Source organism: Grammomys surdaster, unplaced genomic scaffold (assembly GCF_004785775.1).
Source record: "Grammomys surdaster isolate TR1022 unplaced genomic scaffold, NIH_TR_1.0 797, whole genome shotgun sequence".
Classification (NCBI taxonomy): domain Eukaryota; kingdom Metazoa; phylum Chordata; class Mammalia; order Rodentia; family Muridae; genus Grammomys; species Grammomys surdaster.
Window position 1 is genome coordinate 34,958 of NW_021605216.1, and position 16,339 is coordinate 51,296.

The 16,339-nt window shown below is 44.0% G+C and overlaps 1 protein-coding gene across 3 annotated transcripts in view; it reads left to right on the forward strand.

The window, feature by feature from the left end:
- Positions 1–16,339, forward strand: part of Gemin5 (gem nuclear organelle associated protein 5) — a 49,047-nt gene that overhangs the window by 10,184 nt on the left and 22,524 nt on the right. For all 3 annotated transcript variants that reach the window (XM_028782524.1, XM_028782526.1, XM_028782527.1), the window contains exons 7-16: positions 855–1,020; positions 1,910–2,122; positions 2,712–2,797; positions 6,655–6,737; positions 7,612–7,748; positions 10,015–10,088; positions 10,519–10,700; positions 11,944–12,083; positions 13,008–13,179; positions 15,651–15,872. In XM_028782524.1, coding sequence (XP_028638357.1) covers positions 855–1,020; positions 1,910–2,122; positions 2,712–2,797; positions 6,655–6,737; positions 7,612–7,748; positions 10,015–10,088; positions 10,519–10,700; positions 11,944–12,083; positions 13,008–13,179; positions 15,651–15,872 — 1,475 coding nt within the window. The remainder of the gene's footprint in view (positions 1–854; positions 1,021–1,909; positions 2,123–2,711; positions 2,798–6,654; positions 6,738–7,611; positions 7,749–10,014; positions 10,089–10,518; positions 10,701–11,943; positions 12,084–13,007; positions 13,180–15,650; positions 15,873–16,339) is intronic.

Sequence of the window (16,339 nt, forward strand, 5' to 3'; positions counted from 1 at the left end):
TGGATTCTAGAAAGAGGACTCAGCTTAGGCTTGGAGACAAGTGTTCTACCCACCAAACCACACCACCAGCCCCTTTGTTTATTTGTTGTTGTTGATGTTTGTTGGAAAAGTACATCACCATGTTGTTGTGGTTTTCCTGGAACTATATAGATCAGAATGGTCTCAGACTCACAGAAATCCACCTGCCTCCCAAGGGTGTGCACCACCACATGTGGTTTAATTTAGAGGAGGGGGCTCTCACTTTGTAGTAGAGCTATGCTTGAATTTATTATCCTTCTGCCTCAGCCTTCCCAATAACTGAGTTCACACCTCCATACCTAGCTTAAAAACATTTTTCTGGTGGCGGTGGTGGTGGTAGTTGGTTTTTCAAGACAGTTTCTCTGTATCCCTGTAGCTTGCTCTGTAGACCAGGCTGGCCTCAATTTACAGAGATCCACCTGCCTCTATTTCCCCAGTTCTGGGATTAGCTGGGATTAAAAGCATATGCCACCACCACCTGGCCAAAAAAAAAAAATGTCCTGTTGAGGCACAGAGTGTGGCCATCAAGGCAGGACCAGCCCAGCAGTTGAGACCCACAGTTGAAGGTGATTGTAAATTCTGTCAGAAACTAATCGTATTCCCCGTGGCAGATTCTGTTCTCCATGTGAGAGCGATGGAGCATTCTGCTTCCTGTCCATGAGCCTCTGATGCTAAGAAGAGGATTTAGTTTCTCTCTTGTCTCTATTGGCCCTACTAATCTTTTGGACTTTTAAGTTACCAAGCGAGCATTTAGCACATTCTTCTACCACTGAGGCTCCAGGCCTGGCTAGACATAGTCTGACTAGCTGGTAAGAGATGTGCCCTTGTTCTTTCAGAGGTGAGCTGCTGCTATGGGACCTGACCCAGTCATGGAGACGGAAGTACACACTCTTCAGCACCTCAGCTGAAGGGCACAATCATTCCAGAATTGTCTTCAATTTGTGTCCTCTGAAGACTGAGGATGGCAAGCAGCTGCTACTCTCCACGTCCATGGACAGAGATGTAAGAACTGGTTTCTAGCTTTGTTCAGAGAAGTGGTGTGTCACAAGGGTCAGGCTAGAAGGTGTCTGTCCACATACACATCTCTGCCTTCCAGTTCACGCTCCTGCTAGCAAGTGCACTGAGGAGGGCGTTACCAGCAGGGCTGTCAATGGCTGCTGGAGACACATGGAGTCAGGTCTCTAACTTAGTCTGGCTTTGAATTCCCCTTTATCTTAAACTTTTGACCCTTTTGTCTCCACCTTCCACATGGTGAAGTTACAGATAGGAGCCACTAAATGTGGTTTATGTGATACCGGAGATTGAAGCCATGGCTGCAAGGTAAGCAGGTGCTGTACCAACTGAGCTATGGCCCTAGCCCCTGATTTAGGGCTTCAGTCTTCTCCTGTACTTCCTGGGCGTGAAGTCCATGGCTTGTCAGGCAGCAGTTCTTGATATTCCTTGTGGAGGCCATGTGCATCCTTCCAGAGTTGTGAGAGGTAGTTAGCTGTGCTGTGACCTGGGGGCATGGCAAGCCTGCCTTCTCAGCACTGATTGGATAGCAGGATGCTGAATTCATTAGATATTGCTGGAAGTGAATGTGCTCCCAGATTACTTTGAGCTTTGTGAGACAGTGCAGATTTCCTTCCCCATAAGAGAAGCTTCTTCCAGTTCCCTCGAAAAGAGTTGTTAAATTAAATCCCATTTGAAATACTTAATTCTAGCTGGGCAGTGGTTATCGCACACCTTTGATCCCAGCACTTGGGAGGCAGAGGCAAGTGGACTCCAGGTTCAAGGACAGCCAGGGCCACACAGATTAAAGCCTGTCTCAAAACAAACAAAGAAAAAGAAATTTTATTTATTTTTTTATTTATTTTTATTCTTTTTGCTTTTTCGCTTTTTCTATTATTAGGTAAAATGTTGGGACATGGCCACCCTGGAGTGTTGCTGGACATTGCCTTCTCTTGGAGGTTTTGCCTACAGTCTGGCCTTTTCTCCTGTGGATGTGGGCTCCCTGGCCATAGGTGTTGGGGACGGCATGATCCGGGTGTGGAATACACTCTCCATAAAGAACAACTATGATGTGAAGAACTTCTGGCAGGGAGTCAAGTCCAAGGTCACAGCGGTAAGGGCTCTTCTGGGAGATTTGTTCAAATTCTTAGGCACTACCCATTTGTGTGAATTCTGTTGGAAATCAATGGATGTTTAAACATACCTGTAGTGGAGCATGAACTTCTCATTGTCAAAGCTCTAAATGTTCTAGAATCTTTCTTCACTTCACAGAGTGCTGTGCACTTCACTTAAATGTTTGAGGTATGTGGTATCAGCGGGGACTTGTGCCTAAGTAAGCATGCAGTGATTTTAACTTGGTTTCTCTTTTTCTTGCTGCGTGTGTGTGTGTGTGTGTGTGTGTGTGTGTGTGTGTGTGTGTGTGTTTGTGTGTGTGTGTCCCCGTCTCTCCCCCCCTCCTCTATCTGGCTGGCTGGCTGGACAACATGGGGGAGGGAAGGCCAGGTCTTAGGTCTTAGGAGGTAGAAAGCTTGGAGGCAAGTCCTTTCACCTGCTGAGCCATTAGTGGCCATACTCTGTTTACGCCTCCTTTTCCTTATTAAACACTGAGAATTAACAGAGAGTGTTTCCCATGGAGCAGTGAGGACGCACACAGCTCCTTTCTGTGTGCTTGATGTGCTCTCCTCTGGAAACTTCTCTTGTAGCTCTGCTGGCACCCAAACAAGGAAGGCTGCTTAGCCTTCGGGACCGATGACGGAAAAGTGGGATTGTATGACACCTGTTCCAACAAGTAAGTACAATGACACCCCTTCAGCTTAGTGACCACATTTAACTTGGACTTCATAAACCTGGCACACAATAAAGTGATTCTGGAGTAAAGTCTTGGCTCTGATACTGAGGTTCAGAACTCAGAATTTTGTTTAAAAACTTTTTGAGATACTAAGGATACAGCTCAGTGGTAGAGACCTTGACTGGCATGTATGAAGTCTGGGATTAATATCCAAGACCTCATAAACTGGGAGACAGGTACTCATCTGTGATTCTAGCATTTAGGGTGTAAAGGCAGAAGAGTTATGGCCAGCCTGGTCCACACAAGAGACCCTGTCTACATAAGAAGAAAGAAAGAAAAAGAATTAGTTTTTCAGGTGATGACAGTGTAGCCTGCCTGGTATTTAATATACACTAAGATAAACCAGTGGATTTTTATACAAAAGTTTCCAGATCCACATCTAGGTGAAGGACTAATGAAAAACATACCCGCACCTTTTCTGTTTTATCTATGGTTCTTGACATCTGAAGTGAATCAGTTGCAGGGCTAAGGATATAGTTGACTGGTAGAGTATGTGTGTAAGCACCAAACAATACAAAGTAAAGCTTGGGCAGTGTGAAGATGAGGTCGAGGCAGGTGTATGTTGTTCATTTCCAAATCCTGAGTGTATTTTCTAAACCTCATCTTGTACCTGTCTGACTGTTTACTTTTGGCCTGGAATGCCTCTCCTGCTGCCAGTTTTTCTACTGCCTGCAAGTTACTGAGGAAGGTGCCTCTGTAATCCTTTTACCACAGGAGCCTGGCTGCTGAATTGTAGAAGAGCCCTGAGCTCAAGTGTGATATTCTATATGTGTCGTGGAAAGTCTTAGTTTTATGAAGAGTATAAAATAGGGCTAGAGGGATGGCTTAGGAGTTAAGAGCACTGGCCACTCTTCCAGAGGACCCAGGCTCTAGTGCCTGCATCCACATGGTGGCTATAGCTGTCCAGATCTTTCCAGGGCATCTGATGCCCTCTTCTGACCTCCATGGGCACCAGGTACACATTTGGTATACAAATGTATATGGATGTAAAACACCCAGGTACCTAAAATATAAACAACTTTTAAAAAAGGAAATAACTTATAAGTAATCTTATTATTATAATTAATTAATTATATCATTATAAGTAATCTTATTATTATAGTTATTTTGCTTTGAGACAAGGTCTCATAAGGAATCTTATTATTATAATTATTTTGCTTTGAGACAGGGTCTCGTCAAACCTGGTCTTGAACTAACTCCGTAGCAGAGACTAGTCTAGGCCTTCTGATCCTTCTGCCTTCACTTTTCTTTTCTTTCTTTTTTTTTTTTTTTTGTTTTTTTTGGTTTTTCGAGAGAGGGTTTCTCTGTGTAGCCCTGGCTATCCTGGAACTCACTCTGTAGACCAGGCTAGCCTTGAACTCTCGAACTCAGAAATCCACCTGCCTCTGCCTCCCAAGTGCTGGGATTAAAGGCGTGCACCACCACAGCCTGGCTATGCCTTCACTTTTCAAGTTCTAGGATTATAAGCGTGCATCACCTTATATAATGTGTTTACTTTAGTGACTTGATGTATACTAAGTCAAATATCAGTTGTTTGATTTTTGGTTTTTGTAGACAGAGTTTCCCTATGTAGCCCTGACTGTTTTAGAAGTTAACTCTACCCGGGCTGGTCTTGAACTCACAGAGATGTGCCTCTGCCTCCCAAGTTCTTTTTCTTTTTGAAATATCATCTTACTAGGTATCCCTGACTGAACTCATAGGGATCATGTCTGGCCTGCTTTGATCTTTTTTTGACTGTGACTTCTAATGAGTTCTGGGTTACATTTGGGGTTTGTTTTGGCTCAGTCTGAATATTGGACAGAGTTGCCCTGGTTACAGGCTAGATTTGCTTGCTTATCACGGCAGCCCCTTGCCACACATGACTGAAAGTGGGTGAAATTACATGCATTTAGAAATACAGGTCTTAGCCGGGCGGTGGTGGCACACGCCTTTAATCCTAGCACTCGGGAGGCAGAGGCAGGCGGATTTCTGAGTTTGAGGCCAGCCTGGTCTACAGAGTGAGTTCCAGGACAGCCTGGGCTACACAGAGAAACCCTGTCTCGAAAAACCTTAAAAAAAAAAAAAAAGAAAAGAAAAAGAAAAGAAAGAAATACAGATCTTTGTTTATACTGGCCACGTTTCAGATCACAAGAGCAATGTGTGGCTCAGGTTGCCCCTTTCCAAAAGTGGGAGTGGGGTGAATTCAGTGTCCAGGGCATGGGAAGAAGCAGGATACAGCTCTCAGTGTGTAAATAAAAACTTGTAGGAACTCATCCATGCTCACTGACTGCATCCTGCCTGCTGCTTCCACACCACTGCAGCACCCTGAATGATTGGCAGACCACACGGCTACAAAGCCTGTCCCCTTATGAAAAGGATACAGGAACCACTTCTCCTGCAGCGCTGCCCTCTTTGCATGTCCTCCCTCTCTCTGTCTGTTTTCTTTGCTGTGCTAGGGATCTGTCTTGGTTAGTTTTCTACTGCTGTGATAAGACACATGACCACAGCAACCTAGAAAAGAAATAGTTTAATTTGGGATTCACAGTTCCAGAAAGTGAGTTCATGATCGGCATGGCAGCAGACAGTCAGGCATGGCACTGGCACAGTAACTGAGAGCTCACATCTCCATCCACAAGCATGAGGCAGAGAGAGCTAACTGGGAATGGTGCTGGCTTTGGAAACCTCAAAGCTCACCCCCAGTGAGATACCGTCATCAAGGCCACACCTTCCTAACAGTTCCACATAGAATTCAAACATGGTAGCCAATGGGACCACTCTCATTTAGAGCACCATAAGGCCTCATGGATGCTGATCATCCAAGCCAAATCCCCAGGTCTATATGCAGTGCTTTAAGTACTTGTGTAGAACCTACGTCTACTTAAGTATTTCTCCCTTTTGCTTAAAAGCTATTTCAAAGGGGTATGTAACTAAACAAAATTGTGTTGATTTAAGTAGGACTAAATCACCCCATAGGCTAACTGGTCATCCTACTGCTAGTTAAACTGTGTATTAGGATTGAAGATGTCACTGATAGATGGTCAGGCTGGTTTATTTTGGTTTTTTTGAGCCAAAGAGATTAGTACTGTCTCTCAGAGTGTTCTAAGTGTGTTCAATACTTCAGTTAGTAGCTTAGCTCTGTCAGCCACAATTCTGGAGTTCTAAATCCATACCTAGAGTATGATTGACACTAAAAGTCATAACAGTGCTGTCTTTTCCCAAGAAGTCAATCCACCTTGAAGCCTCCTAAGAGCAAGCCTCCCTCTGAAAGACAGAAAAAGCTTTAGTTATCTGTCAGTCTTCAGATTTTATGCAGTGTAAGAATGTGATCCTGGCTAATTGGCTTGGTGGTGCATACCTCTAATCCTATCATTCAGAAGACAGAGGTAGGTGGACCTCTGTGACTTCCAGGACAGCCAGATCTACATATCGAGACTCTGTCTCAGAAAGAGGGAGGGGCCTTATTGGCAGAGCATGAAGGTGAAGTGGCCTCTCATCTTCAGCCTGAGATTGGGTGACTGTGGTTGTCACAGCCTCTGTACTCCTTCATAGCTACAGAAATGCCAAATATTTGATATTACTTTGCTACGGGCTATTTAGACAGAAAAGAAAAATTGTCCTAGCTGGGACTTGTTTTGGTAATGTACATTATTACATGGTAAGTTAAATGCTTGTTTTTGAAAACTAACTGTTTTGGACAAAGGTAAATTGTTTTTCTCTAATACAAACAACCACATGTATAGGAAGGACCTTTCAGAGGAATATGGTCTGTTTTCTAGTGGGCCTCTTTCTTCAGATCATCCTGTTTTCCCTACCCACAGACCTCCACAGATTTCAAGCACGTATCATAAGAAGACTGTGTATAGGTTGGCTTGGGGGCCACCAGTACCCCCCATGTCACTTGGTAAGTATATGAGTCATTCTTAATACACAAAAGTGTATTTTTCTGCTTTAATTGTAGAATCTGAAAGCTGAAGTCATAGATGTTCTAGTGGAGTCAGTGTCCATGTAGTGTGCTTATGTAAGTCTATGAGAGTAGCAGATGTGGGTGGTCATGATGGCTAAAGGAAAGCCTTGACTCCTGCCTCCCTCAGCTCTCAAGTATTGCTCTTCTCTTTGAACTGGGTCTTCCACTGTGCAGAATACCCTTAGGCTGGGTGCTGGGTGCTCTTACTGCTAAGGTTTGTATCCTTCTCTTCTGTAGCCCTGCCTCTATTCATTTTCCTGCCCTGGCCACGCTTCTTTCCCTAAAGTCGTATGTCTTTTTTATCTTTAAAATGAGTCAGAAGTTTCCATGCTCTTTCTTACTGTGCTGAAGTAGCTGGATTCCATAGCACTAGCTTTGTGCAGAGAGTAGAGACTTGCCTTTCAAATAAGAGGGTAGCTCTACAACCAAGGGCTGTGCCTTGAGACCTCTCCTTGGTCATGGGAAGTCCTGAACTCTGTTTTCACAAACAACAAGAATCATTTCTGGAAGGAAAACGACTTTGTCATTTGAGACCATGACATTTGCTCTGGTCACATCTTTAGTGTCATTGTTCTTGAATGTCAGAAAGCTGTACAATGAACACAGTATCTCAGAAGTTAATGCTATGTTTTCTTCTTCCCACGCTGTCTAGATTGGTAGGAGGGTGGCTTTGTCCCAACATGACGGGTCACTTCCCATGCTGTTTTTCTTGGTGTTAACAGTATGATGCGCTGTGCTAATGAAGTGGCTGTGGAAGCGGGTGCTGTGCTGGTGAAGTGAGACACCTCACGAAAGAACTTTTCTTTCATAGGAGGGGAAGGAGACAGGCCTTCCCTCACCTTGTACAGCTGTGGAGGGGAAGGCATTGTGCTGCAGCATAACCCCTGGAAGCTCAGTGGAGAGGCTTTCGACATCAACAAACTCGTGAGGGACACCAATTCCATTAGAGTGAGTTCCAGTGGGCTGAAGTCCACTCAGCTTCCTTTGGTTTTCTGTTTTACTTACTCAAGACCATCTGTAATGATGCCCTTTATGCTTAGCCAGACTTCTCAGATGGTTGATTAAGCTATTGGTGAGTTTGTGGGTTGCCTGCTATTCCTTACAAGTCATTATTATTGAGTAAAGCAAAGAACTAAGTGGAGGGGAGTGGCTTAATTGCAATGGTAATGATAAAAAAAACATCCTTTTTGTTTTGTTTTTAGATGTTCCTTTTTGAGACAGGGTTCACCGTATATAGTCATGAGTGGCATGGAGCTCACTGTGTCAACCAGCTGGCCTCAAATTCAGAGATGTACCCGCCTTTGCCTCCCTAAGTGCTGGGAGTAAAGATAGGCATCCTTTTGAAGCTACCTTTTACCTAGAGTGCTCTGCTGACAGTGACTGTAATGGTTGTGCTCAGACCTCATCTGCTCGTTTCTTTTGAAGCCCAGGCTGTGTTCAAGTTCCTGATCCTCCTCCTCGGCCTCCCAAGTGCGATTACAGGGGTGTGCATACACTCAGTCACACATGCACAGTAATACAGAAAATTCTCTTGGGTCTTCTGCCTAGATCACACTGAATGACATTTGTTTTAACTTTGTGTTGGTAGATTTGTATGACTCAACTAGGTTTGTTCTCTCCCTCTCTCCCTCTTTCCCTCTATCCCTTTCTCTCCCCTTTCCTCTCCCCCCCCCCCGAGACAGGATCTAATGTAGCTCAGACTAGCTTCAAGCTTGGTTCCTTCAATGCCTGGCTTCTATAACTGTCCTTCAGTTAGATCATAAATGTTGAGGTTTGGTTTTTTTGTTTTGAGATTTTATTTATGTAGGTGAGTACACTGTAGCTGTCTTCAGACACACCAGAAGAGAGCATCAGATTCCATTACAGAAGGTTGTGAGCCACCATGTGGTTTCTGGGAATTGAACTCAGGACCTCTGGAAGAGCAGTCAATGCTCTTAACCACTGAGCCATCTCTCTAACTCCATGTTGAGATTTCTTTACCCTTGAAAATGGGCAGCTTTAATTGCTGCTTATCATTTTTTGTATAGTTACCATAAGGTATCATAAGTCATACTTGATTGTATTCTTTCATTTTCTTTAATGTTGTTTGTATATTAATGGTAACGAATAAATTTCCTGTCCTGACACTACTTTAGTTGAGTGGCAAATGAATTTCTTTTTCTTTCTTTCTTTCTTTTTTTTTTTTAAGATTTATTTATATGAGTACACTGTAGCTGTCTTCAGACACACCAGAAGAGGGCATCAGATCCCATTACAGATGGTTGTGAGCCACCATGTGGTTGCTAGGGATTGAACTCAGGACCTCTGGAAGAGCAGTCAATGCTCTTAACCACTGAGCTATCTCCAGCCCCCGGCAGATGAATTTCTGTATCAAGAGTTCAATTAAGGATTCTGTGCAGGAAATATATAAATTTTGAATCTCTTTATATAAATGGTTTGAAGAAGCTGTAGGCATAGATGGAGTAGACAAAAGAATCCAATAAGAAAGTAGGCTGAGGGGGACCAATGAGGTGGTTCAGCAGGTAAAGTGCTTGCCACCTCTCCTGACCACATGAGTACACACACAGGCGAGGGCATGCATCCATGCTTGTGAACTACATATACACACAGACATAATTAAAATAATATTAAGAGCCGGGTGGTAGTGACGCATGCCTTTAATCTCAGCACTTGGGAGGCAGAGACAGGCGGATTTCTGAGTTCGAGAGTTCGAGGCTAGCCTGGTCTACAGAGTGAGTTCCAGGACAGCCAGGGCTACACAGAGAAACCCTGTCTCGAAAAACCAAACCCAAAAATAATAATAATAATAATATTAAGAAAAAGTAAACAAGCAGGCAAGGTCCTAAGAGGACCCTGAGGAACAGCTGATCTGCTTGTGAGGAGTGGAAGAGCAGGAAGGTGCTGGCTGGCGAGTATGCCCTTCCGAGGGACTGTCAAGGTCGAAGGGATCCTTTTGATTTTGGTTCACTTTACTTTGCAAGGTTGAAGGCTGCTGACAATACTTACTGGCCGCTCTGTTCCTTTTAAGAAACTGTAGTCAGATACTTGTCAGTAACTTTTGGCTAAGTGTGATGTTGGTCTAGAAAAGTGCCCTTCATAATTAGAGCAAGTTTTAACCCTAGGGATTGTCTTTTTCCTTGTGATGTCATTGTTTGTAAGATGAAGAGTGTGAAGAAAATGCTTATACCTATGCCTGGCTTGTTTTGCTTTGTAGTACAAGCTGCCTGTGCACACAGAAATCAGCTGGAAAGGAGATGGCAAAGTCATGGCTCTTGGTAATGAAGATGGGTGAGTGCATCCTTTACAAAAAGCTCTTTGATTGCAGCATTCCCTGGCTGGCCAGGGCTTTCTACAGTGCCCAGTTGTAGCCTTGTTGCATTCTGTGATAGGATTCACTGTGGATATTCTCAGTTGATATGGACTCTGCATCTTTGAGAAGACAGAATTGTTTGAATCTTTACAGCTTAATGGCAGTGTCTCCCTACCCTGTTGGCTACTGGAGTCTGGCTGTGTGTTGTCCGTTTGTTACTGTAGTCATAGTTCTTCAGACATTAATTCATTATTTGCTTGCCCACACCTCCTCCCTCAGCACTTCTGCCAGGGATAGAGTGTCCTATGTTTTCTATCTGACCTTTCTGGGCTGAGAGAAGGGGCGGGGCATTAGCACAAATTATAACTTGATGAGCCATCGTTCTCATCCTGCTGTGTCTTGTTCCAGATCAATAGAAATATTCCAAGTCCCCAACTTGAGACTGCTCTGCACCATCCAACAGCACCACAAGCTGGTGAACGCCATAGTCTGGCACCATGAGCATGGCAGCCGTCCAGAGCTGAGCTGCCTCCTTGCTTCTGGCTCCAACAATGCAGTCATCTACGTGCACAACCTGAAAGCTGTCCTGGGTAACACTGACTTCTGGATTTGGATGAAGCAGGAGTTTTGAGACGGGCTTGTGTTGCCCAGTCTGACCTCATGTAGCCTTGAGCACTACCCTCCTGCCCGTGCCTTCTGAGTGCTGGCTTACACCTTACACTTCATATCCAGCTTTAATCTGGAATCCTGTGTGTAGGGAAAGATCCTTTAAAATAGAAACTTCACAGATTGGTTGGGTATTTTTATTCTTTGTTGTTATTGCTTTTGTTTTTCAATATTTTTAATTTTATTTAATTTATGTATATGAGTGCTCTGCTGTATGTACACCTGCATGCCAGAAGAGGGCATCAGTCCCTTTATAGATGGTTGTGAGCCACCATGTGGTTGCTGGGAATTGAACTCAGGACCTCTGGAAGGGCAGCCAGTATTCTTAGCCACTGAGCCATCTCTCCATTTCCCCTACCCCACCCCTCTTTTTAAGATGAGGTAATCTGTCACCAGCAGAGCAGACCATACTACCAAAAAATGTTGGAATTCGAGTGGCTTTCAGATGATCTCTTACCATCTAAAATACTGTGTGAATGTAGATATGTACACTGACAGATTGCTTTTGTGTTCGTGCCTTTATGTAGCACACTTCCTGTGGTAGATCCTGCATGTCAGGCCGTCAGTGAACTACATCTTTAACAATTCTTTAATTTTTGAGCTTATAGTACAGTTGTGTCATTTCCTACTCCTTTCCTCCTTCCTAACCCATGTACCCACCTTGCTCTCTTTCAAATTCTTGGGCTCTTTTTATTTTTTCTTTAATTATTGTTGCACATACATATTCCTAAATATGTAAGTGTTACCTGCCCAGTCTGTATAGTGTTGTTTGTATGTTTATGTTTTCAGGGCTGATGATTTGATGTTGGATAGCCAACTGATGTGTTCTTCACTGGGGAAGACTCAGTATTTCTAAGTTGCTTGTAGTTCTTTGTCTCGTGTAGGCATCATGAGCCTTTCCCCGTGCATAGTCGAGCCTTCTCCCTTCTACATTAGTGTGCCTAGTAGTGTCATCTTTATTCAGGTCATGGTTGGGCAGCCATATTGGTGAGATCTCATAGTCTTTTAAAGAAGACACTGTCTCACAGCAAATTCCCCGATCTTATAATCTAGTGAGCTACATTCTTTGTCATTGAGCTCTTACAAAGCCTTGCCTCCTGCCATGTTCTATCTTTCTGTGCATCCTTCTTGTGGCTGTTGTTGTGACTTCTTCCCCTTGCCCTTCAGAAAACAATCCTGAGTCTCCAATAACCATCACAGAGCCCTACCGGACCCTCTCGGGGCACACAGCCAAGATTACCAGTCTGGCATGGAGCCCACATCATGATGGAAGGCTGGTATCTGCTTGCTACGATGGCACAGCTCAGGTACTGTGTGTCCTTGATCCAGGAGTCCTTCACTGTGTAGTCTGACTTAATCTCCTCTTCCCTGTTTTGTATTGCTTTCATTCCTCTTCTGTTGTCTGTCGAAAGAGGAGCTGAAAGACCTTGTAGTTTCATGATACATTTTGCCTTACAGTCAGTGTGGTGACTTCTGATTACTCTTAGTGGACCCAAGTAGCCCAAAAAGTCTCTTTCAGCCAAACCAACACAAAGATTTTAGCTAGCTATAGGCACTTTTTTGTTTGGGCCTTTGCTTCAGGGTCTTGCTGTGCAAGGTAGGCTGCGCTAAAACTCTTGGTATTTTGTATTTTGGTTTTTTTAAATTACATTTATTTTGTAGGTATGTGCATGCATGAGTGCGCGTATGTGTGTGTGAAAGAGAAGGATAAGACAGAGGTGGAGGCAGAGATAGAAACAGATAGTACGAGTCTATGTGCATGCTGTGGAGGTGGAGGGACCAGGAAAACTTGTAGGTGTTGGTGCTCGGCTCCCATCATTTAGGTCCTGGGAATTGAACACAGTCATCAGACTTGGCAGCAAGTGTCTTTTCCACTGAACTAACTGTCTCATGATCTGTGCTCAAAGTTTTAAGCCTCTTGCTTCAACCTTCCATGCTAGGATTGTAGGTGTGGGCCACTGAGCCAGCTCCCCGGGACAAATATTAACACAGTTTATCTTTGGTTTGAGACAGTGTGGTCCACAGAACACCAGTGGATCATTTCCATAGGAATGCCTCTCACACGTGCTCCTCCCCTGGTAGATGGTGTTGTCACGTGAATGCCTTAGAATGAATGCAAATCACATGAGAAATAAAAGCCCATCATGAGTGCATTTGTAACTGAGCAGTTTTATGTCCCAGAACAATAGAATAACCAGCCTGTCCATTCTGTCCCACTGCTGTGGTTCTAGGTGTGGGATGCCCTCCGGGAAGAACCTTTGTTCAATTTCCGAGGACATCGAGGCCGGCTGCTGTGTGTCGCGTGGTCCCCAGTGGATCCAGAATGCATCTACTCAGGTGCAGATGACTTCTGTGTCTACAGGTGGCTGACCTCCATGCAGGACCACTCACGGCCTCCTCAAGGTTGGTTAGAAAGAAGTTGGAGAGTCTATACACTGTTTTGTTTTTTTTCTGATTTTCTTTTTCTCTGCCTTAGTATTCTTTTTCTGAACCCACCTAGCATCAGTAGGATGGGTCTGCAACCTACGGGGCCAAGAATAGTACTGCCAAATTGTAACAAGTGTGACTGAACTCTGATCAGGGTTGGTCAGGCCTCATTCTTCACTGGAAAGGATTAGGAAATCAAAGTAGCTACAACATCCTATGCCAGAAAGAAAAGATATACTCTGAGAACGGAGACACATCAAAGTAAGGGAATTGGCTTAAAGGGGCCCTTGCTAAACAAAAGGGGAACAGTTGACAGGGGGTGGGTTGGGGAGGGGAGGGCCAGCAAGATATCTGAGAGTGGGTGGGGGATTAGTCAGAATTCTAAAGGAACAGAACTGATAGAATGAAACATACACACAGGATTTATTAGTGTTTTACAAGCTGTGGTCTGGATAGTCTGACAATCGTTGACTCCTGATGGAAAAGCCAAAGACTCAGTAGCTATTCAGTGCACAAGACTGCTCAGCAGTTCCAGATCTAGTGCTGTCATCTGGAAAGACTCCTAGAAAGCCTGGTCTTCAGTCTATGTTGGAATCCTAAAGAAATAGGTCTAAATCCCAAAGACTTGGCAGCTTGGATTGTATGAGTCTTTGCAACACGGCCTCCCCCCGGCCGGGGGGGCGCCCCGCACTCAGATTTTATTGTTTTCTCTGACAGGGAGGGACTTAGTGAATCCTGCCAGTTTCAGGAACTTTTGAAGCTTTTTTGAGTTTTTTGTCTTCCTGCTTAAAGAGCATCCCTGCAGGATGGAGTGTTTGAATTACACAGCTTTGGGTTTAAAGGTGTACTTGCTGCTAAGCCAGACAACTTGAAATTGAACCCTAGGACCCACATAGTAGGAGAGAAGGAAAGAAACAAGTCCCACAAGCTGTCTTCTGATGGATGGATCTCTCTCCCTATCTCTCTCTCCCCTCCCTTCCTCCCTCCCTCTCTCTCTCTTTCTCTGTCAAACACAGTCATATAAATGTTTATAATTTATATATAAATTTCACAATTTTAAGTGTAAATTTGATGGATATATAAGTATATATATTTTTGGTTGGTTGGTTGGTTGGTTTGGTTTGGTTTTTTGAGACAGGTTTCTCTGTGTAGACCAGGCTGGCCTCGAACTCACAAATCCTCCTGCTTCTGCCTCCCAAGTGCTGGGATTAGAGGCGTGTGCCACCACTGCCCGGCTAATTTTTTTAACTTAAAGAGAATAAACAGGAATTGCATCTACAGCTATCACATCAGATTAAGCGATGTCTGACATGTCTCCCTACCATAAACAACTAAAAGCAGGAGATGAAGAAATATATCTTAAATGATGACACTTCCCATCCTCTTACAGTCTGGTCAAAGAATACTCAAATTAGCTTTGTGGTCAGAACCTGGACATAGCTCAAACGCTAATGAACGTATGAGCGTCAGTAGCCATAAGAAAGAAGTTGTAGGCTGGAGGTACAGCTCAGTACAGAGCATGTCATGTGTTCAAAGGCCTGGTTCAACACCCCCAGAACAAACAAAGAACAATTACTGATGAATGCAGCAGAATTGATGAGTTTCTGGCAAACCACAATGAGCAGAAGCAGCCAGGATCAGGGGACTGCACAGGGTACATCCTGTTTTTATGAAAACCTAGAACAGGTGATATTCAAACTGGTGACAGATCAGCAGGAACCTGGAGCTGGGGAGCCAGAGCATCTACAAGGCAGATGGGAGTCTTAGGTCAAGGGGACACTTATCTGGTTTGTGGTGGGAATACTGGGTTACATTGCTATGAATTTGTCAAAAGCAGTTGAACTATGATAAAAATGACTAAGCAAACAATAACGCCTTTAAAGAAGAAAGAGAGTAGTACTGAGTGCTGCAAGCTAGTAAGTGCCAGGTATGTGAGAATCATACTCTTCAGGTTCCAGAATCACAAGGAAGTCTAATACTTCTGGAGCTTATAGGCCTCTCCTGAGAACCAGGTCTGTTCAACAGTGCATTCCAACCAGAGAATCACAAGTGCCCACTAGTTTGGATAGTGACCATCCCAGTCAAGAAACTGGAACCAGAAGTGTGGTAATAAATAGAAGACACTGTCAGGACACTCTTATCACATGATTAAAATAGATATATAAAAGCATATACTAACTCCCAGGTACCCCAGAGGTGTGGTCTTGCCTCTCTGGCCAGTTGAAAATGTAGTCTGTACCCCATGAAGAGTGGGAAGACATGAGTAGAATTACTGGGTTCCAGGAGAGTTGACGTTTGATGGAGGATGTGGTTGTGGTGTCATGAGAAGTGCAGGAGGGTGTGTAAGCCTGTCAGAAGAGTGGTGTGGGCTCTGGAGGATTTCACCAGGGTGCTTCTGACCCAGTATATATTTTAGTCTATTTTTATTTTTATTGTGGTCTTTGTAGGGAAAAAATGTATTGAACTAGAGAAAAAACGGCTCTCTCAATTTAAGCCAAAGCTTAAAAAGAAGAAAAAACCTACCTTGAGACTGCCTGTAAAGCAAGATTCATCCATTGGCAATGAAGATGAGAGTGTGAGGGAGAACTTAGGACCTGTTGAGAACGGCTTCTCAGACCAGGATGGTGAGGAGGAAGCCCAGGAGCCAGAGCTGCCTCCCTCTCCCGTGGGTAAGTACTTGGAAAACACTGTCCACACTGGTGTCTTAATGCAGCAAGTCCTTCCTCAGTTGTGTAGCTTCTTTGTCAAATGAACCTTTGCAAACTGTGTTAGCATTGTTTAACACAGTTTAATTGGTCTTGATTTTTAAGGTTTATTTTTGTTTCATGTGTATGAGTGTTGCCTGAATCTGTATCTGTGTACCACAAGAGTGCAGTACCCATAGAAGCCAGAAGAGAACATTGGATCCCTTAGAACTGGAATTATGGACAGTTGTGACCTGCCATATGGGTGCTAGGAACTGAACTCAGGTTCTTTGCAAAAGCAACCAACTTTCTGAGCCATCTCTCCATCTCTTTAAAAGGTTAAATCTCTAAATGCCTCTTTGAAGTGTTACAGATGAAGTGGATGATTGTGGTGGAGACGGTAATATACAGCACAGCTTCAGTGCTCAGGGAAAAACTGGGCACAGTGATAG